Source organism: Nicotiana sylvestris, chromosome 9 (genome assembly GCF_000393655.2).
Source record: "Nicotiana sylvestris chromosome 9, ASM39365v2, whole genome shotgun sequence".
In the NCBI taxonomy this organism is placed as follows: Eukaryota; Viridiplantae; Streptophyta; class Magnoliopsida; order Solanales; family Solanaceae; genus Nicotiana; species Nicotiana sylvestris.
Window position 1 is genome coordinate 115,773,316 of NC_091065.1, and position 21,800 is coordinate 115,795,115.

Consider the following 21,800-nt stretch of genomic DNA (forward strand, 5'->3'; position numbering starts at 1 on the left):
GGCACCACCGGATTCCTTGGTTCTAGCACGGTCGCTTAAACTATTATAATCGGCTTATTATCTGATTTTAAAGCATGTTTTAGCCTATGGTGTATTTTAACTTATTAAACCGCTTTTAATTATTTTTAAGGAAGATTTCAATACCATCTAAAACACGTCTTTAGACCATGCCACATGAAATGCACCCACAGTCCGAGACACATTTTATTTAACGTTGTTGAAATTTGGATTTGGGTCACATGAAATGCACACCCGAGTTTAGGAAAGTAATTTTTACAATAGTGCTCCTAAAGCAACTACGCAATTTCGAGTTTGCGAGGGCCATGGAAAATTCAACTAAATGGAACACCTCGATTTCTAAAGATTAAAAGGAGGGCCATGCATTTTGAGATTTTGTTTGGTACGACACACCTCAATTTTAATTTTTAAAGGAAATTCAAGCTAAGCTTTTGAGGGCCATAGACTATGTCTTACCTAATATGGCACGCCTCCAATTTACTTTTAAAAAACCCAACTAATTAACTAAGGACGGTTTTGAAGGGATTGAAATTACTTCAAACTTAAAAGCTCAAACTTGGTTTAGTAAATAGAAGAACTAACATTTTTATGAGGTCCAATCTTTATTCCGAGGCTTGGGCCTGACGTGAGGCCCAATAGTCTAATAACGTTACAAGGCTGCCAAATGATAGGTTGCACAATAGTTTAGCTCAGGCCCAAGGAGGGAAGCCCAATCCTAAGGATAAAGGCAGTGTTGCCAAACTCGGGACACAAGAACGAATCCCTTTATAGCATTAAACAACGTGCATTTGGATTCAAAATCACTAGCTGCCCCATGTCAGATTTTAATCAAATAAACAACAAAGGGTGCATCACTAAACCATAGCATCATTTTGAAATAAAAAAAAATTGCTTAAGTCCAGTTATTCCAATAACAACAATTGCACGGTGTGCCATTTCATTTTAAAGCTCAAACTAAATTACAACCAGCTTTAGGCCCCATTCTTCAGAACCAGTAATTATACATAATCGATTGAATACAAATCAACCAACAAACTACATGAGACACGAAATTGAACTAATATTCTATTTCATTTCTGAATTCTGACTGTTTAAGCATGCATCAATTAGCTGAACATTCTGAAAGTTTAAAACACCATTTCCAACTTGAACATGCTCAAAAACATACTAAGAGTAAATCAGTGCACCCTTTACTCTTAGGCCCTTTTTCTTTCTTTATTCACAATGACTGTATATCAACCACAACTTAAGATCCATTCCACCATCTATTTCACAAACAAAGCACTATTAACTAAAAAAAACGTGTCACAACAGTCTTAATGAGTTAACAGGCAGAAAAGTTCAAATGCAGCACATTGTCATTACACTGTTTTATAAGGTTAAACTTACAAATTCACTATCCCTATTCAAATTACCAACAACTAGATATGAGATATTCAATAGAAGATTGAGTTCCTCCACTAATTACAAACCAAATCTAGCTCTCAGAAGAGTATTTGTCAACAGCCAACTGAATGCAATGTATCATAGAACTCAGAACAAAGCAAGTAAACAAAATAAACTAAGCTATGAACAAAACAAATTGTGACTATACTCAAAGCTCCAGATTTCCATTTCAACTTCAAATCAGGCCTTACATTAGGTGAAATGCAGAAGTGTGTACTTGAATAACAACAAAATAGACCAGAAATTTAGTCTGAAACTATAAGGAAGCAGCAGTAGCAGTAAGCCAGACGAAACAGGAAATTATAGCAGAAATCAGCTCAAGATCAACAATGAAACAGTAATCTATAGCCCTCAAATCATCTTTTAACCCCAGAAGAAGGTAGAAACTTTTTGAAGATTTGGAATGTAGAGACTAAATGCAGGATTGGACCACTTTTCCACCGAAAATACAAGAGTTTTTCAAATTCTTTTCTTAGCTCAACCGTTTTCAATTTTTCAGAATTTTTTTCATCTCCAAAATCTGCTTTGTTAAAGAAGAAAGGGTGTCTTTATAGGCAAGCTTTAGGGCTGCAGAAATGTGTTAAGTTTTGCATTTAAAACCTTTTCTAATTTTTATTTTTGCTTAAGTATCCCTAAGTTAAAAAAAATCAGTTTTCACTTAAGTCCCAATGACAGCTTCAAGGAAGCTTTCCTCAGTCAGTTACAAAAATATTCCCTAACCTAAATGCCTAAACTACCCCTTAGGATCCCTATTTTTACCTCCAAGAACCCATGGGTCATGGGTCGGATTGATCCAATTGTTCAAACCCAGCCTGGGCTTGCAAAATCCAATTGGGCTTTTTGATTTTCAGAACCCAAATCAACAATGAAATCTCAAAACTCACGAATACTCAATTACAAAGTCTTTAAGACTCAAAAAATTTGGGCCCAAACATAAACAAAAATCAAACACATCCAAACTTAGAACCAGAAACAAATACTAATTAAACAAACCTAAAACTAACATGCAAATACGGATGGTTTGAAGAGATAAAAAAATGGAAAACAAAAATTAGAAAATAAAAGAAAGAAACAGAAGAAGATGAGAAGAGAACTATAAAAATAAATATTAAATAATATAAGATAAAAACAAATACCTAAGAAGTGGTCATGGATAGTAGGAATTTGAAACGGGTCTCCAATTCTTCGGCCGATTTTGACATTAATCGTGTGTTCTTGTCAAGAACACACAAATAAAATCAAAATAGACCTTAAATTTTAATGAAATCTCGACTCAGGGGGGTTTTGGGATTTTTAGGACTTAGGTCGGATTTATGATTCGAAAGGTTTTGGCAAGTTCCGAAGGAAAAGAGTTGGAGATTAGGGAAGAGGAGAGTGTGAGGTTTTTGAGGTGTTGATTTGGGGGCAGCGCCATCCGCTGGACATGGTGGAAAATGGGGCGGCGGATTAGGGTGAATCTCTGAATATGGAGAGCATAAGAGAGACGGAACTGGGGGGTTAGAGTTCGGACATCTTTATACTAAAGGACCCCCTAGTTCCTAGCCGTTCGATTAAGTGAAAATCAACGGCTCAGATTGGACACCATCAAAACGTGGTCGTTTGGTTTTAAGTGGGGGGAGACTGGGTATGGGCGGATCTGGGCTTGGGTTAACCGGGTTTCAAAGGGGGAAAATTGTTTTGGGCTGGGAAATTTCGAATTTTGGCCTAAAATTCTGATTTCTTCAAGTCTTTTCCCTCTTTTTTTTCAATTCATTTTTTCTTCAAAATTCTTTTTCTTTTTCCAAAATTAAAATTAAAACCTAAATTAAATCCTAAAACTAAATTAATCTATCAAAAATACTAACTAATTTTAAATAATAACTAACACGACCAATTAAAAACCAAATTTAAAGAAAACTACCCAAATTCGAGATTAAACAATAAAAATGCAAAAGTAGTTATTTTTAGTGATTTTCCAATTTTATGAAACACTAATTTATTAATTAATCTATAAATATAAAATTAAATCCTAAATGCAAATGCAACATATTTTTGTATTTTTTTATTATTTAAATAAAATTAAACATGCACACAAAATGCAAACAATCAAGAAAATTCTACAATAATTCCTAAAATAACAACTAATTAAAAGGAAAAATCTAATTTTGGAAATCTGTAGGAGTACTTCATGTGAGGCAAAAATCACGTGCTCACAGCTGCCCCTCTTTGCTCGGAGACACGAAGGATTTTCAGGCAAAGATAAAATGAGCAATTATGAGGGATTTTTGCCCGTTTGACACTCCTTGGGAAGCACTTTTGAAAAGAGTCTGACCGAACCTTGCTTCAAAGGTTGCCTACATATCCTTGGCTATAAAGGAATCAGGTCAGTGTAGTTCTGGAAGTTTTGGTAGTTGGGGCTACTGGGAAGCTGCGATTTCACTATTGTTGTTGCTGCTACTGCTTGTCGAACTCTTTATTACACCAAAATGGAAAATAAAAATCTAAACCAGCTAATTCTTATCAACTACGAGTTACAAGATTCCTATCTATAAATCTCTTGGAGCTTGATCTTGAGTGTTAACTAGATCTTGCTGTAGACTCCGATTTGAATCTTGATGCTCATTAGCTACAACTGCTAGTTCATTCTTCTTCAGCTTTTCGGATAAAGGCGAGACATGCGAAGCTTGTGACTTCAATTACATTTTGAGTAGTCCACATCTTTTCTCTGCTTCTGCACCTTGAGTTCAACTTCTTTTTTCTTGTTTCTTCTTTTCTTTTATTTGGGTTGAGACTTCTTCCTTTGGTCATCTCAAATCTTGTGCCTCACGGTGAAAAACCTGTTTAGGCACCAAAACGAACAAACGAACAAACTTTTCTGCCCCAGTTTTCACTAGGAAAATTTCGTGAGTTATTGTAACACAAATCTAAGCTATTTATTTATTGAAAGCAATAAAAATCGGGATTGTGTATCTGGGAATAGGGAGTGAAGCCCTAAATTGGGAGGATTGCCAGGTTATGCTGGAAAGCTGACCGGGTTATGCCAGAAAAGAAAAAGGGTCCTCGGGTTATGCCAGAAAAGAAAAAGGGTTATGCCAATGAGAAGAGAAAAAAGGTCCCTGGGTTATGCCAGGGAGGGCCACGGGTTATGTCAGGAGAAAAGAAAAAGGTCCGCGGGTTATGCCAAGGAGGTCCACGGGTTATGCCGGGATAAAAGAAAAAAGGTCTTTGGGTTATGTCAGGGAGGTCCACGGGTTATGCCGGGATAAAAGAAAAAAGGTCCTTGGGTTATGCCAGGGAGGTCCACGAGTTATGCCAGGATAAAAAAAAGGTCTTTGGGTTATGGCAAGGAGAAAAGGAAAAAGATCCTCGAGTTATGCCGGGGAGGTCCACGGGTTATGCCGGGGAAAAGAAGAAAAAAAAAGGTCCTTGGGTTATGCCAGGGAGGTCCACGGGTTATGCCAGGATAAAAAGAAAAAAGGTCCTTGGGTTATGCCAGGGAGGTCCACGGATTATGCTGGGGAGGTCCACGGATTATGCTGGGGAGGTCCACGGGTTATGCCGGGGATCAACTAGGAATGGGGACCTATGTTGGAAAGGATGCAGCTAGAGATTGGAGGCTCCATGCTACCATGATTTTAAATTTTTCTTCTTCTTCTTCTTCTTCTTCTTCTTCTTCTTCTTCTTCTTCTTCCTCCTCTTCTTCTTCTTTTTTTATTTCATAAAAACGAATAAAAATGCAGGAAAGATTTTGGAAGAGACTTCCCTTTCAGATCGATTATTGCTGCAAAGCTATTTCTAGCCCTTGTGCAGTTTCCTTTTGGTTGCACCTGCTTCTTGCAAGGTTGCTTTGGATTGCACCAGTTTCCTGTTAAGCAATTGTTAGTTTGAAATGGTGGTTGGTTTTGCGGCCTTGATTGTTTTGATTACTTGATCTCGGCCCAACATTCTTGGTTAGAACCCATGTTGTTTGCTGGTTTTTCTGAAGATTGATCTCTTTCCTAAACTGAGGGACTCAACTTTTCAAAAATTTATCGTGATGGCTTTCCCGTATGGGGCTTTGGTCCTTTCACTTTATTTTTCCTTTAGGGGTTTTGCCTTGGCTTCCTTTCATTTTCAATAACTTAGGTTTCAGAGCATCCGCCGTCATGGCCAGTCGGGGTCGACTTGATGCACTCGCTGAGGCTGGGCACTTTCTTTGGACCTGGCTTTTATTAAGCGGGACCCTGTAAAACCAATCTTTCCACCTTTTCTTTGTATTAGTTTTGGAAACAAAGTTAGACCGAAAGGGATTCAAGGAAAAATAAACAAAGGACAAAAAAATGGATTTAAAGAGAGGTGTCCCTTTCAGGGAGGAAAGAAGGACTTATCTGGGGGTGCATGCAGACTTCATAGACATGACATTTTTCTTGGACTGGGTGCCCGATCCGCACACACTATCTCGACTTCTCATAAACCACATTGCGACCCGTGTTTCAAAATCGAGAAACCTTGCCAGGACTCATTCAATACTAATGGTGGTGAGGGATTTTTTCTTTTCGATCAACGACGCCCTTTGCGGGTTTTTGCCAATCGACATCTCTCGTTTCTCTTCTTACCATTGCCTTATAGTGCTCTTTCACGAGTTTTCACTAACAAGACTCTCTCATTTCAATTTCTCTACTCACCACCGACTTATGGTGCCCGTGGGTTTTCACCAATAAGACTCTCTCATTTTATTTCTCTCATCTTGGTTGCATGGGATCCAAACAACTGCGTTCTCTAATTTTGAAAACCTTTTGCAGATTGATCGGAAGGACTTGAACAAGGTTTGGGTAAAAAGAATTTGATCGAATTACAACTTTGGAACCTTTCAGGTGGGATCATCACCGACCATTATAACATCTGCCCCAGTTTCACTTTTGGGGAAAACTAGATTTTTATTTTGTTGTGACTGAACCCCAGAGAGAGGCTGTCTATGTATCCTTTCGGAATCAAGTCGAACGTAGTTCAAGGAAAACATTTTTTTTGAGATTACAAGCATCTTCAAGTTCCAAATAGGGTAACGAAAGAAAAGTAACAGGCTCAAAAGGTTTGCAAATGATTGGAATGTTTAGGGTAGCGAGAATAAAAGGCTTCGTCATTCTAATCAGACAATGTTATTGCTGCAGAAGGTTTAGACGTAATATCTTTTGACTGCATCCGCATTCATAGCTGTTTTAAGGTCATTCCCTTCAATGTCTTCCAGATACAATGTCCCTTTTGGAAACAACTTTCGGATAATGTATGGACCTTTACTGGTTGGGAGCAAATTTTCCTTTGGCTTCCTAATGATGGGGGAGAATACGCCTCAAAACGAGTTGTCCCACTTCAAAATTTCTAGGCCGCACTTTTTTGTTGTAGGCACGGGCCATTCTTTGTTGATACAACTACCCGTGGCAGACTGCGGCCATTTGTTTTTCATCGATCAAGGTCAACTGTTCCAAACGGGTTTTGACCCACTCACTGTCTTCAATTTCAGCCTCAATAATGATCCGAAGAGAAGGGATTTCAACTTTCGCGGGTATTACGGCTTCAGTGCCATAAACCAAAAGTTATGGGGTTGCTCTGACCGATGTGCGCACAATAGTGCGATACCCCAACAATGCAAAAGGCAACTTTTCATGCCACTGCATGGAACTTTGAATCATCTTCCTCAAAATCTTTTTGATGTTCTTATTTGCTGCTTCGACAGCACCATTGGCTTTAGGCCGATAAGGAGTAGAGTTCCGATGCGTTATTTTGAATTGTTCGCATATCTCTCCCATCAAATGACTATTCAAGTTTGCAGCATTATCTGTGATGATGGTCGCAGGGATACCGAAATGGCAGATAAGATTGGAGTGCACGAAATCTACCACAACTTTCTTGGTAACAGATTTGAGTGTGATTGCTTCAACCTACATTGTGAAATAGTCGATGGCGACCAGTATGAATCTGTGTCCATTTGAAGCTTTCGGCTCAATCGGCCCAATGACATCCATGCCCCAAGCAACGAATGACCAAGGTGCTGACATGGGATGTAGTTCTATAGGTGGTGCATGAATCAAATCACCGTGCACCTGGCATTGATGACATTTCCGAACGAAACTGAAGCAGTCTTTTTCCATAATCATCCAATAATAACCCGCTCGAAGGATTTTCTTTGCTAAAACATACCCGTTCATGTGGGGTCCGCACACTCCTGCGTGCACTTCATACATGATTCTTCCGGCTTCTTCGGCGTCCACACATCTTAACAAATTGAGGTCCGGGGTCCTTTTGTACAAGACATTACCACTCAAGAAGAAACCACTTGTGTGCCGTCTAATGGTTCTCGTTTGGTCTCCACTGGCTTACTGGGGGTATTCTTTAGTTTTCAAAAATCTTTTGATGTCATGATACCATGTTTGAACATTTGGTTCTGCCTCAACCGTATTACAGTAGTCGTGCCTTTCCCTAATTTGGATTTCCAAGGGATTAATGCGGGCATTACCTGGGTATGGAAACATCGAGGCTAAAGGGGCAAGGGCATAAGCTAGTTCATTGTGGCAACGAGGGATGTACCTGAACTCTATTGATTTGAATCGCTTGCCAAGATCTTCCACATGTTGCCTATAAGGATTATTGACATCTCGGGTTTCCCATTCTCCTTGAGCTTGTAGGATAATTAGATCCGAGTCTCCCATGATTAACAGTTCTTCGACATCTTGGTCGATTTCCATGTTCATACCTATAATGCAGGCTTCGTACTCGACAGTGTTGTTCGTGTAGAAGAACCAAAGTCGGGTTGTGGCTGGATAATGCTGACCAGTGGGTGAGATCAAGATTGCTCCAATTACAACACCTTTTGCGTTTACTGCCCCATCAAAGAACATTTTCCAAGCATTGGTGTCTTCGGATATTGCCTCAACTGAATTTACCTCTTCGTCCGGGAAGTAGGTGCTCAAAGGTTGGTATTCATCATCAATCGGGTTTTAGCCAGGTGATCTGCTAACGCCTGGGCTTTCATTGCTGTGCGAGTGACATAGACTATGTCAAATTCAGTGAGTAGGATCTACCACTTTGCTAACCTTCCAGTGGGTATTGGCTTCTGGAATATGTATTTTAAGGGATCCAATATGGTATGAGAGGTAAGTGGTGTAGGCTTGCAGATAATGCCTCAGCTTCTGAGCGACCCAAGTTAAAGTGCAACAAGTTCTTTCCAATAAAGTGTACTTGGCTTCATAACTGGTAAACTTCTTGCTCAGATAGTAAATGGCCTGCTCTTTCTTTTCGGTCACATCATGTTGCTTGAGGACACAACCAAAAGAATTTTCCAAGACTGTCAGATACAAGAACAGAGGCCTCCCTGGCTTAGGTGGGACCAAGACTAGCGAATTTGACAAATATTCCTTGATTTTGTCAACAGCTTCTTGACATTCGTCTGTCCATTTAATTGCTGCATCTTTCTTTAACATCTTGAAAATGGGTTCACATGTAGATGTCAGCTGGGCAATGAATCGGCTGATGTAGTTCAATCTTCTCAACAAGCTCATAGCATCTTTCTTGGTTCTTGGAGGAGGCAAATCCCGAATAGACTTTATCTTTGTTGGGTCTAACTCGATGCCTCTCCGATTGACTATGAATCCCAAGAGTTTGTCGGACGGTACCCCAAATGCGCACTTGGCTGGGTTCAGCTTTAGATCATATTTACGTAGCCGCTCAAAGAATTTTCTCAAATCCTAAACATGGTCATCCTGGGTCCTGGACTTGATGATCACGTTGTCCACATACACCTCTATCTCTTGATGCATCATATCATGAAAAATGGCAGTCATGTCCCTCATGTAAGTTGCCCCAGTATTCTTCAGACCGAACAACATAACCCTGTAACAGTATGTGCCCCAGGGTGTGGTAAAAGCTGTCTTTTCTGCATCCTCTTCATCCATCAACTCATGGTGATATCCTGCGTAACAATCCACAAAGGACTGTATCTCATGTTTGGCGTAGTTATCAACAAGGATGTGGATGTTCCGCAAAGGGAAGTTATCCTTAGGACTTGCTTTGTTCAAATCTCTGTAATCCACACACACTCGGGTTTTTTGTCTTTCTTTGGCACTAGAATGACATTGGCTAGCCATGTGGTATATCGAACCACTCGGATCACCCCCGCTTTCAACTGTTTCGTGACTTCTTCTTTGATCTTATCACTGATATCAATTTTAAACTTTCTTTGCTTTTGCTGGACAGGGGGATAATCGGGGTAAGTCGGCAACTTATGAACCACCAAATCAACACTTAGGCCTAGCATGTCATCATATGACCAAGCAAACACATCTTTGTACTCAAACAAGAATTGGATTAATGCATCCCGAGTTTTTCCATCTGTGTGAATGCTTATCTTGGATTCCCTGATTTCTTCAGAACTACCCAAATTAACCGGCTCAGTATCATTTAAGTTTGGCTTAGGTTTATTCTCAAATTGTTCCAATTCTCGATTTATTTCCCTAAAAGCTTCTTCTTCATCATATTACGGATCTTGGTTCATTATTTCACAATTAGACAACGTGTTTGAATCTGGGCAGGAAGTCCACAAGCATGTCATGTTATTTAAAGCCGCATTATTAGAACTGAAAAGAAGAAAATAAGAAAAAAAGTAACAAAATCAGAAAGAATAGAGAGATGAACGATGAAATATTGATTTCATTTCATTGAACTTGAAGATAACAGGGTTTACGTTGGAAATTAAAAGACGGAAAACTAAAGAAAACATCCGAGTTACACCCTGGAATAACTCATGATGCAGAAAAAATGGCAAGACAGGTCTACCGGGACTCCCGCCTGATTGGGAATGGCATAGCCTTCCAATTTTGTAGCTTGGCATTTGGTCCCATGTATAGCACCTCAGTGGTGCTTGAGCCTTCCCCTGGTTGGACCATGTGGGTTTCATACAGTATCTTCCTCATAGCCCCACAGATTTCTTCAATTTCTTCGACTGTAAAGGCCTCATCTTCCTCTTCCTCATTGTATTTAGGCTTGACAAATATTCTATACAGATGCGGAATCGGCTGAGGTAAGACCCAAACATCATTCTTTCTTTCATCTGCCCATTTTACATCAGCTAGCGTGGGTAGGAAGCCTACCCCAAAGAACTTCTCACTGGCAGTCAGGGTGATAGGTTCAGCTATTCCTTGCATTGATTTCCCGAGCCCCTTCCCAGGTTTGTAACCATGCCTGATCATTTCTTTAGCAACCATGATTGATGCATTTGAAAGGAAGGGTTGAGGGCAAGGGCTTCCTTCTTCACACTGGTCTACGACCACAATCTCGAAAGCCTGATAGACTATGTGTTCACTCCCCTCTCTTGCTTCAAGACACGGGACTGATGGGTCCTGATAAATCGATTGCTCATCTTCCCCATGAACCAAAATCTCCTGATCCTTATGTTCGAACTTCAGCATCTGGTGGAGAGTAGAAGGCACAGTCCCCGTTGCGTGAATCCACGGCCTTCCCAAGAGAAAATTGTAGGAAGTATCCATGTCCAAAACCTGGAAGTTCACTTCGAAGTCTACCGAGCCGATAGTCAGGATCAGATCAATCTCTCATATTGTATCCCTCTTTATGCCATCAAAGGCACGCAAACAGATGTTGTTGGGTCTGATTCTCTCAGTACCGATTTCCATACGCTGCAGAGTTGAGAGTGGGCAAATATCTACCCTAGAACCACTATCTAACATGACCCTTTTCACATAATACCCTTCGCATTTGACTGTCAGGTGAAGGGCTTTGTTGTGTGCGGTCCCTTCCGGGGGCAGATCACTCTTGCTGAAAGATATTTGATTGATTTCATAAAACCTTTCTGCCATCCTCTCCAACTGTTCTACAGTGGTTTCAATGGGTACATATGCTTCGTTAAGAGTTTTGATCAATACCTTTTGATGTTCAGTGGAGTTCATCAACAAAGATAACAGAGAGACTTGAGCAGGAGACTTTCGAAGCTGGTCGATTATTTCGTAATCTTCCATTCTCATTTTTTGAAAGAACGCCTCTGCTTCTTCAGCACTCACCGGCTTCTTAGGTGGGAAATGCTTTTTCGTGGCGTTATTCACCTCCTCCAAATTGAAGTACTTCTCGACCTGACTATTTTCCTGAACTTCTACCGATATCTCTTTGCCTTTGTAGGTCACTACTGATTTGTTATAGTTCCATGGCACAACGGTGGGATCCGTCATAGGCCTTTGTGGCGCGCGGTCAATAACTGCGGGCTTACTCAGCCTTGGTGGAATTATTGGCCCCCGCGTCACGTAGGCCCCCTTGGGCACATACATTTAAGCTCTCTTGTTTACCTCAAACCTTCTAGGAGGACTCAACAACATCTATTCTTTCTTGCGGCCTCGAGGGACATAGAGAACGACATCCTGGGAGGGCGCTGCCCCAATTTCAACTTCCACTTTCTTTTCCGTCTTCTGAGGGGTGGTTTTGCTCTTTTTCTCGCCCTTGTCTTGTTTTGCAACAACTTTTGGCTTCTTTTCCATATCGGCTATGGCAATGATGGCTTTCAAGGCTTGGTCAAACTCCTTATCTTCATAAATCATTCCAATAACCGGTCCGTTATTGTGAGCCGGTAGTGGATTATTGGTTACATTAGGAATATCTTCGTCCCTTAGCACTATTATCTTTTGTTCTATCAGATCTTCCACAGCCCTCTTTAAGGTCCAACAATTTTCTATATCATGCCCCCTCTAACCCTGAATGATAGGCACACCGGGTGCAATGTTGTTAAGAGGGTGATTCTAGGTTTTGCTTATTCGGGGGTACAGGTTGCAGCAAACCCATTTGGACCAATTTTGGGAATAGGCTAGAATAAGACTCACCAATGGGTGTGAAGTTTGTTTTCCTTAGAGGCTCCCGGGCACGGAAGTTTTTTTGTGGAGGTCGGGGATTATAGTGAGCTTGGTAAGGAGGTTTATTTCTAGGAAGTGGATCTCTGTTCTGGTTAAATTGTTGTTGTGGCCTGACATAGGGTTGGGCATTCATCACTGTGTATGGCTGAGGAACATAAGCTACATCTTGGTAGGGATAGTAGTGTTGCGGGATTCTTTCAGAGAAAAGAGATGTGGGTGGATGGGGTTTTCTTGCACTCGAAGTTGCCGTTGATGTTTCTTCCTTTTTCTTTCGATTTGCTACTCCTCCAAACTCACCCTAGATGGCTTGGGAGGTAGCCCTTATAGCAGACTGACTCAAGATTCACCCTGTTTTCAACCCATTATCAACCATTTTACCGATTTTGATGGCTTTGGCAAATAGCTTACCCATCACAGACATCATGTTTTGATAATAATCGGCCTCTTGGGCTTGAAGGAAGACCGTAACCATTTAAATTTCGTCCATGGGAGGCTTTACCCTGGAGGCTTGCTCACGCCACTTGACAGCGTACTCTCGGAAGCTTTCAGAGGACTTCTTCTTTATATTTGTCAATGAGTTTCTGTCCGGGTCAATGTCGATGTTGTATTGAAACTGCCTGACAAAGTCCCGAGCTAGGTCATCCCAGATATGCCAACGGGATATATCTTGGTCCATATACCATTCTGACGCGATGCCGACCAAACTCTCTCTGAAGTAGGCCATGAGGAACTCTTCTTTTCTGCCCACTCCCCGCAACTGGTTGCAATACCTTTTGAGGTGGGCAAGGGGATCCCCATGCCCATCATATTTCTCAAACTTTGGGGTTTTGAAACCTAAGGGTAGATGTACATGTGGGAACATGCATAGGTCAGCATAAGATACGCTCTTTTGCCTACTTAGACTTTGTATATTCTTGATGCTCTGCTCTATGCTTCTCATTTTTCTTGTAATCTTCTCTTGTTCAGGGGTTTTTGCAATTTTCTCCTGCTCTACGGTAAACTCGTACCGAGGAGGCTGAGGATAAGCACTAGTAGCAAACTGGGTTGGTTCCATTGGGAAAGATGGTGCTTGAATGGTGAAAGAGGATGGATCGAAGCTAGGCCTAAGTAGGGTAGGCTGTGCCGTAGCTGAGCAAAGTGGCGCAGTGAATATGTTTGAAGCTGCACCTAAAGTTAACACCTAGGGGAGAGCCTCAGAAAGTGTTCCCACAAAGTTGGCAAAAATGGTAGGATATCCCAGTGGGGTGTGTGGATAACTTATGGGAATGTTGGAGGTCCCACTTGCCCTGGGAAAAAGCTCAGGAAATCCAGGGATTGCACTTGGTGGTTCTTTTCTGTTTGCCTAGGCGTCCCACATTTCCATCATGTGGAGACGCAAAAATCTATTTTCCTCGGCAGCTGCCGATTCTGAAATTGGGATGCCTGAGATCGAACTCTCATCCGCAATAGGAACTGTTGGCAAAGTCATTTCCGAAGACATTTCAACGCTTCCTTTCGACCTCGTGAAGTATGGATGCGAAGCTAGACTACTACAAAACCAACCACATTACTATAAAACCTGGACTTAACAGTAGACAACAAACCAGTCAGTTTGAAGCAAATAACACATAGATAATCGCACGTTGGGGGTGTGATGCACCTATACAGTTAAATGTGTTTCTACGTGTTTTGCAACGGTTGCATGTTTCATCCCGGCTTTACTTATTTTTTCCCGTTTTTCTCTACTTTCCACTTTACAATTTTCCACTCTTTTCTTTCCATCTCTTTTCTTGCTCTTTTTTTTTCTCATTTTTCTTTTGACTTTTCTTCGGCTCTCTTTTCTTTCTTTTTAGGTTTTTATTTTCACATCATTCTCTTATTTGGGTTATTTACAAAATCATGACCGGATCCAGTGAGGATTGCCTACGTATCACGATGCTGCATGAATCAGATCATTACGCAGTTCAAGGAAATAAATGCGGAAAATAAAGAAATAATTTTTTTGGGGAATTTTCGATTTTCATTAATAAAAACTCCTAAACTTTCTATTACAAAAGACTTCAAAATACTCATTTTCTTGGAATATAAAACTACGAACAGACTCAAAATAGACCGAAATACAGACTCGATAAATGAAAAATCAGGAATACATCAAGGCTTCGATTCCTAGGGCCCGTGGGACATCATTCGGTCTCGCCACGGGCCTACGTGCGAGATCCCCTTGAAGCCGCTCCAAATCATTCATTATCTGGCGGACAAATATCATCACTGCAGCAAAGAAAGTGGTTCGAGTCATGTCTTCACATGCTTGGCATTTCATGACGATGTAGTCAGCTATGACTCTAACCCTCTCTCAAACAATACCCTTTTCCGGAAGCAAGTGCCCGATTTGCTGATTCCGGGCTTCTAGCACCTGAGTGTCATGCTGGCTTTAATTCTTCAATTGTTGCATATCTTCCTCCATCTGGGACATCAAAGCATAACAATGTTCCCTATCGGCTTTAAAGTTCCTAGCCTGTTTGTCTGCCTCATTTTCAAGGGTGGTTAGCTTTCTCTTCAAATTGGTGATTGTCCCCTCATAATTTCTTTTCCATTGTTGCACAAACTGTGCCCGCCCTTCTGCATTCTTTGCCAATTGTGCTAGGACTTTTGCTAGGCTGACCTCAGATTTTTCTAGGTCATCTTGATACTCAAGTACTTTCTTTCTCAGACTACTTATAAGCCTTCCATCCGCTCGGCTTCTTTCTGGGTTTCTAGCAGCTGTTCTCATTTTCTGGACTTGAGCTTTGAGGGCTTCATTTTCCTGAGTTAGCCTTTTCTTTTCCCCTTCATCTGCGATAGCCTGAATACTATTGCCAAATTTGAGGTCCCTGATTTGTCCCTCTAATTTACTTATTTTGGCCCTATAGCTTTCTTCTTTTGCCAACCAACCCCACTGCTCATGTGAGTCGATAGTGAATTGTTGAACATGTGGTCGCTTAGCAGGTCTCTCAGGAATCTGAAATCTTTTACCGAACCAAATAAGGTACTTGGGGTCTAGCTCACCTCTAGCTAGATCCCACACCATAGTCTTAGACTCAAGAAATCTACACTCATTCCACACCTGGCGAACTCTTCCTTCCGAAAATACGGCCTTTGGGCCCAATTCGACGACATGTCCACTCAAATCTTCATCATGGGGAACGGTTTGAAATTTACCCAGTTGGCGCAAAACCCTGTGAGGAGCATACGACTGGATGCTCCGGATGCCCATCATTAGAAGATAACACACTTCGGCTGACATGTATACGGCTTCGGTGATAGGGAGCCATCCGAACGCCCACTCAATTTTATTAGAAACTTAAGTGTGCAAACCAAGCTTTGGTACCCTTAGGAAACTCAACACCCGCCACTCGACTTTCAAATCCTTCGATGCAATTCAAATAGGTCATACCATAGTTCATATACCCGACACGGTGGCAGAGGTGTTCCTGTATCCACAATTGTAGTAGTAGGTTACAACCTTCGAAGAACTTTCCACCTTCTCGACAAATGGTCAAAGCTCGGTAAATCTCAAATAAAATCAGGGGGACCAAAGTGCCATTAGCTTTCTTGATTGCGACATCAACCATTCTCACGAGCCCTAATTTTATGTTCCGTCTTCTCGCGGACAGATTACAACACCCAAGAATGCTACTATAAAAACTAAACCCCGCCTTGACTCCCACTTATCTTTATTTCCGGCATGGGTCAGACCAGTATTCGGTGCTTCAAAACCTTGGGGGTTACCATAACGCTGATATAAGAACTAGAAAAGGCAATACCCTTCAGACAAATTCCCATCCTGAATATCCCGGCTAATACTCATCATATCCAGAAATTTGTGGGGAGATAACGGTCTTGGTGACACCGGGTACCGACTTCTAAAGTTTCCGTTAAGGCCAGCGTAACCTGCAATTTCCTCTAGCGTGCGTGTGAGCTCAAAATCAGAAAAGTGGAACACATTGCGAGTCGGATCCCAAAAAGGTACCAATGCTTCAATCACGTCCAATCTTGGCTTGATGTTCAAAAGTCCGATAAGACCACCCAAAACCTTTACCATGGTTCCTCTACTACCTTTCCCTAAATCGTTTCACCACATGTGGAGCTGTAAGGGGATCTCTTTAAGAGCTGCAAAGGGTTCATTTTCATTTGTGCTCATCCTGCACATTTATTAGGGTAATTTAATTAAAAGAAAAATTATGACTCATTTTGACTCAAGAAAAAGTTATCACTATTTTTTTCAAAATTTTCATAAAAAATCCGGCTTTGCAAATACGGCCTTTCAGCACTTCGTGGAAGAGGATTTTAAGGTTGTATTTGCTAACAGGCCAAAACCTTGAAAAAGCGACCAAAGGTGGATGGTCTTGCAAAAACGGTCTTCCGACGCACTTTTGGGGACATTCGGCTTGACAAGAATGGCCTCACCCTGCTTATTTATATTAAAAAATAAATTTTTTGTTCTTTTTGGGCTATTTTTGAAAAAAGGAAAGTTGGACCCGACGGGGGTTGCCTACGTATCCCACATCCGGTGAGAATCATACTGGCGTAGTTCGGGCAGATTTGAAAAAAATAAAAACTAACTATTTTTTTTTTAAAAAAAAACAAAATTTTCTTCCTTTTTTTTCCAGAATTTTGGCAGAGTTTCAGTATATTTTTGGACACTGATTTTTCAAAAACAAGTAATTATCTCTCTTAGCCCTCACATTGACTTTTCTTTTCCAACTTTCCTCTTATTATTCATAAACCGGTCGACATGCAAATCTGAGGCAAATAAATGCACAAGTAGCAAGTAGGATGCATCAGGATGGTCTTTTCATTTTAGGTACACCTGTCCTAGACAGACCCAACCCCTATGTTGAGTCTCCAAAGTCAAATGCACTTGATGCAAACAAACGTTCCTACTAGGGATCCGGCATGAGGTTTTGTTATACTAGGTTTAAAATATGGGTTTATTGTTCTAGACCTGGCTTACCCGAGCGGACAACTCGAGCCGAGGGGGGCAGCGTACCAGGAATACAGAAGCTTCACCGGCTTTACAACTTGTCTGAACCTCATTCTAAAATTGGATAAGACTCTAGAGAGAAGAGAAATCACACGAAGTGCACACTCCCCAAATGATTTAGAAGACTCAGAGAGAAGAAGAGTTTCGTAATAGTTTATAGAATACCAAAGTGATAAAAGCGGCACTTAGCATATTAGGCTCAAACATATACAAAAATCAGATAATAGATAAAGCCAACTACAACAGTTATTCTAAGCTCGAATTCTTAAACCCTGAACCAAAGTTCTGGGTTTGGCTCCCCAGCAGAGTCGCCAGAGCTGTTACACCTCCTTTTTACACCCCGAGAGGTATACAAGGGAGTTTTTCCAATTTAAGTGACATTATTCGAAATGGGATTAATTATTCAATTCAGAGTCGCCATTTGGGATAGTTTATTTGGTGTCCCAAGTCACCGGTTTATTTTAAATCCCAAATCGAGGAAATTTCGACTTTCCTTTTGAAGTCTGCGAACTAGAAATTCTAAGTAAGGAATTCTATTAACCCGAGGGAAGATGGTAGGCACCTCCGGATTCCTTGGTTCTAGCACGGTCGCTTAAACTATTATAATCGGCCTATTATATGATTTTAAAACATGTTTTAGCCTATGGTGTATTTTAACTTATTAACCTTTTAATTATTTTTAAGGAGGATTTCAACGCCATCTAAAACACGTCTTTGGACCACACCACATGAAATGCACCCGCAGTCCGAGATACATTTTATTTAACATTGATGAGATTTGTATTTGGGTCACATGAAATGCACACCCGAGTTTAGGAAAGTAATTTTTACAATAGCGCGCCTAAAGCAACTACGCAATTTCGAGTTTGCGAGGGCCATAGAAAATTCAACTAAATGGCACACCTCGATTTCTAAAGATTAAAAGGAGGGCCATGCATTTTGAGATTTTGTTTGGCACGACACACCTCGATTTCAATTTTTAAAGGAAATTCAAGCTAAGCTTTTGAGGGCCATAGACTATGTCTTACCTAATATGGCATGCCTCCAATTTACTTTTAAAAAACCCAACTAATTAACTAAGAACAGTTTTGAAGGGATTGAAATTACTTCAAACTTAAAAGCTCAAACTTGGTTCAGTAAACAGAAGAACTAACTTTTTTATGAGGTCCAATCTTTATTCTGAGGCTTGGGCCTAACGTGAGGCACAATAGCCTAATAACGTTACAAGGCTGCCAAATAATAGGTTTCACAATAGTTTAGCTCAGGCCCAAGGAGGGAAGCCCAATCCTAAGGATAAAGGCAGTGTTGCCAAACTCGGGACTCAAACAACGTGAATTTGGATTCAAAATCACTAGCTGACCCATGTCAGATTTTAATCAAATAAACAACAAAGGGTGAAGCATCACTAAACCATAATATTATTTTGAAATATAAAAAATTGCTTAAGTCCAGTTATTCCAATAACAACAATTGCGCGATGTGCCATTTCATTTTAAAGTTCAAACTAAATTACAACCATCTTTAGGCCCCATTCTTCAGAACCAGTAATTATACATAATCAATTGAATGCAAATCAACCAACAAACTACATGAGACACGAAATTGAACTAATATTCTATTTCATTTCTGAATTCTGACTGTTTAAACATGCATCAATTAGCTGAACATTCTGAAAGTTTAAAACACCCTTTCCAACTTGAACATGCTCAAAAACATACTAAGAGTAAATCAGTGCACCCTTTACTCTTAGGCCCCTTTTCTTTCTTTATTCACAATGACTGTATATCAACCACAGCTTAAGATCCATTCCACCATCCATTTCACAAACAAAGCACTATTAACTAAAAAAAATGTGTCACAACAGTCTTAATGAGTTAACTTGTCATTACACTATTTTATAAGGTTAAACTCACAAATTCACTATCCCTATTCAAATTACCAACAACTAACTATGAGATATTCAATAGAAGATTGAGTTCCTCCACTAATTACAAACCAAATCCAACTCTCAGAAGAGTATTTGTCAATAACCAACAAAATGCAATGTATCATAGAACTCAGAACAAAGCAAGTAAACAAAATGAACTAAGCTATGAACAAAACAAATTGTGACTATACTCAAAGCTCTAGATTTCCATTTCAACTTCAAATTAGGTCTTACATTAGGTAAAATGCAGAAGTGTGTACCTGAATAACAGCAAAATAGACCAGAAATTTAGTCTGAAACTATGAGGAAGCAGCAGTAGCAGTAAGCCTGACAAAACAGGAAATGATAGCAGAATTCAGCTCAAGATCAGCAATGGAACAGTGATCTACAGCCCTCAAATCATTTTTTAACCCCAGAAGAAGGTAGAAATTTTTTGAAGGTTTGGAATATAGAGACTAAATGCAGAATTGGACCACTTTTCCACCGAAAATACAAGAGTTTTTCAAGTTCTTTTCTTAGCTCAACCATTTTCAATTTTCCAGAATTTTTTTCATCTCCAAAATCTGTCTTGTTAAAGAAGAAAAGGTGTCTTTATAGGCAAGCTTTAGGGCTGCAGAAATGAGCTAAGTTTTGCATCTAAAATCTTTTCTAATTTTTATTTTTGCTTAAGTATCCCTAAGTTTAAAAAAAATTAGTTTTCACTTAAGTCTCAATGACAGCTTCTAGGAAGTTTCCCTCAGTCAGTTACATAAATATTCCCTAACCTAAATGCCTAAACTACCCCTTAGGATCCCTGTTTTTACCTCCAAGAACCCATGGGTCATGGGTCAGATTGATCCAATTGTTCAAACCCAGCCTGGGCTTGCAAAACCCAATTCGAATCCTTTCTTCTTTGGGCTTTTTGATTTTCAGAACCCAAATCAACATTGAAATCTCAAAACTCACGAATACTCAATTACAAAGTCTTAAAGACTCGATAAATTTGGGCCCAAACAGAAACAAAAATCAAACACATCCAAACTTAAAACCAGAAAACAAATACTAATTAAAAAAACCTAAAACTAACATGCAAATACGAATGGTTTGAAGAGATGAAAAAATGTAAAATAAAAATTAGAAAATAAAAGAAAGAAATAGAAGAAGATGAGAAGAGAACTATAAAAATAAAAATTAAATAACATAAGATAAAAACAAATACCTAAGAAGTGGTCATGGACAGTAGGGATTTGAAACGGGTCTCCAATTCTTCAAATCTTCGGCCGATTTTGAATTAACTCATGTGTTCTTGTTAAGAACACATGAATAAAATCAAAATAGACCTTAAATTTTAATGAAATCTCGACTTAGGGGGTTTTGGAATATTTAGGGCTTAGGTCGGATTTAAGATTCGAAAGGTTTTGGCAAGTTCCGAAGAAAGTTGGAGATTAGCGAAGAGGAGAGTGTGAGGTTTTTGAGGTGTTTATTTGGGGCGATTTGGGGGTGGCGCCGTCAGCTGGACATGGTGGAAAATGGGGCGGCGAATTAGGATTCTTGAGGGTGCATCTCTGAATATGGAGAGCATGAGAGAGACGAAACTGGGAGGGTTAGAGTTCGGACAGCTTTATACTAAAGGACCCCCAGTTCCCAGCAGTTCGATTAAGTGGAAATCAACGACTCAGATTGGACACCATCAAAACGTGGTCGTTTAGTTTTAAGTGGGGGGAGACCAGGTATGGGCGGATATGGGCTTGGGTTAACCGGGTTTCAAAGGGGGAAAATTGATTTGGGCTAGGAAATTTTGAATTTTGGCCCAAAATTCTGATTTCTTCAAGTCTTTTTCCTTTTTTTCTAAATAATAACTAACACGACCAATTAAAAACCAAATTTAAAGAAAACTACCCAAATTCGAGATTAAACAATAAAAATGCAAAAGTAGTTATTTTTGGTGATTTTCCAATTTTATGAAACACTAATTTACTAATTAATCTAAAAATATAAAATTAAATCCTAAATGCAAATGCAACATATTTTTGTGTTTCTTATGATTTAAATAAAATTAAACATACACACAAAATGCGAACAATCAAGAAAATTCTATAATAATTCCTAAAATAATAACTAATTAAAAGGAAAAATCTAATTTTGGAAATATGTAGGAGTACTTCATGTGAAGCAAAAATCACGTGCTCACAGATGTCTATAGACCGTGGGGCCAGATAGTAGATTACCAGAATCTGCCATCAACTTGCAATAAGGGTCCAAAGGAGAGGAAGCAATCTTAGAATTAAGACAGTCAAATTCAGCAAGAAGTTCAACGGTAAACTTTCTTTGACTTAATATTAACCCCTGTTGTTCTCTGATAATTTCCATACCAAGAAAAAAATGTGCCTCACCAAGGTCTTTAATCTTAAATTCTAAGTCAAGAAAAGTCTTTAGCAGCTGTAATTCAGTAGGGTCATCACCTGTAAGTAGAATATCATCGACATAAACTACAACTATTGAAACACCAGAATCTGTGATTTGGAAAAATAGTGAATAATCATTGAGGAGTGAGTGTATCCTTTAAAGT

The 21,800-nt window shown here is 39.8% G+C and overlaps 2 protein-coding genes across 2 annotated transcripts; both read right to left on the minus strand.

Moving 5' to 3' along the window:
- Positions 1–7,793: 7,793 nt before the first annotated feature.
- On the minus strand, positions 7,794–8,315 carry LOC138878086 (uncharacterized). Its single transcript, XM_070157743.1, has one exon. The coding sequence runs from the start codon at positions 8,313–8,315 to the stop codon at positions 7,794–7,796; it is 522 nt and encodes a 173-aa protein (XP_070013844.1).
- Positions 8,316–11,795: 3,480 nt separating this feature from the next.
- Positions 11,796–13,377, minus strand: LOC138878087 (uncharacterized). Its single transcript, XM_070157744.1, has 2 exons — positions 12,823–13,377; positions 11,796–12,125 (listed from the first exon to the last, which is right to left on the minus strand). The coding sequence occupies exons 1-2, from the start codon at positions 13,375–13,377 to the stop codon at positions 11,796–11,798; spliced, it is 885 nt and encodes a 294-aa protein (XP_070013845.1).
- Positions 13,378–21,800: the final 8,423 nt, after the last annotated feature.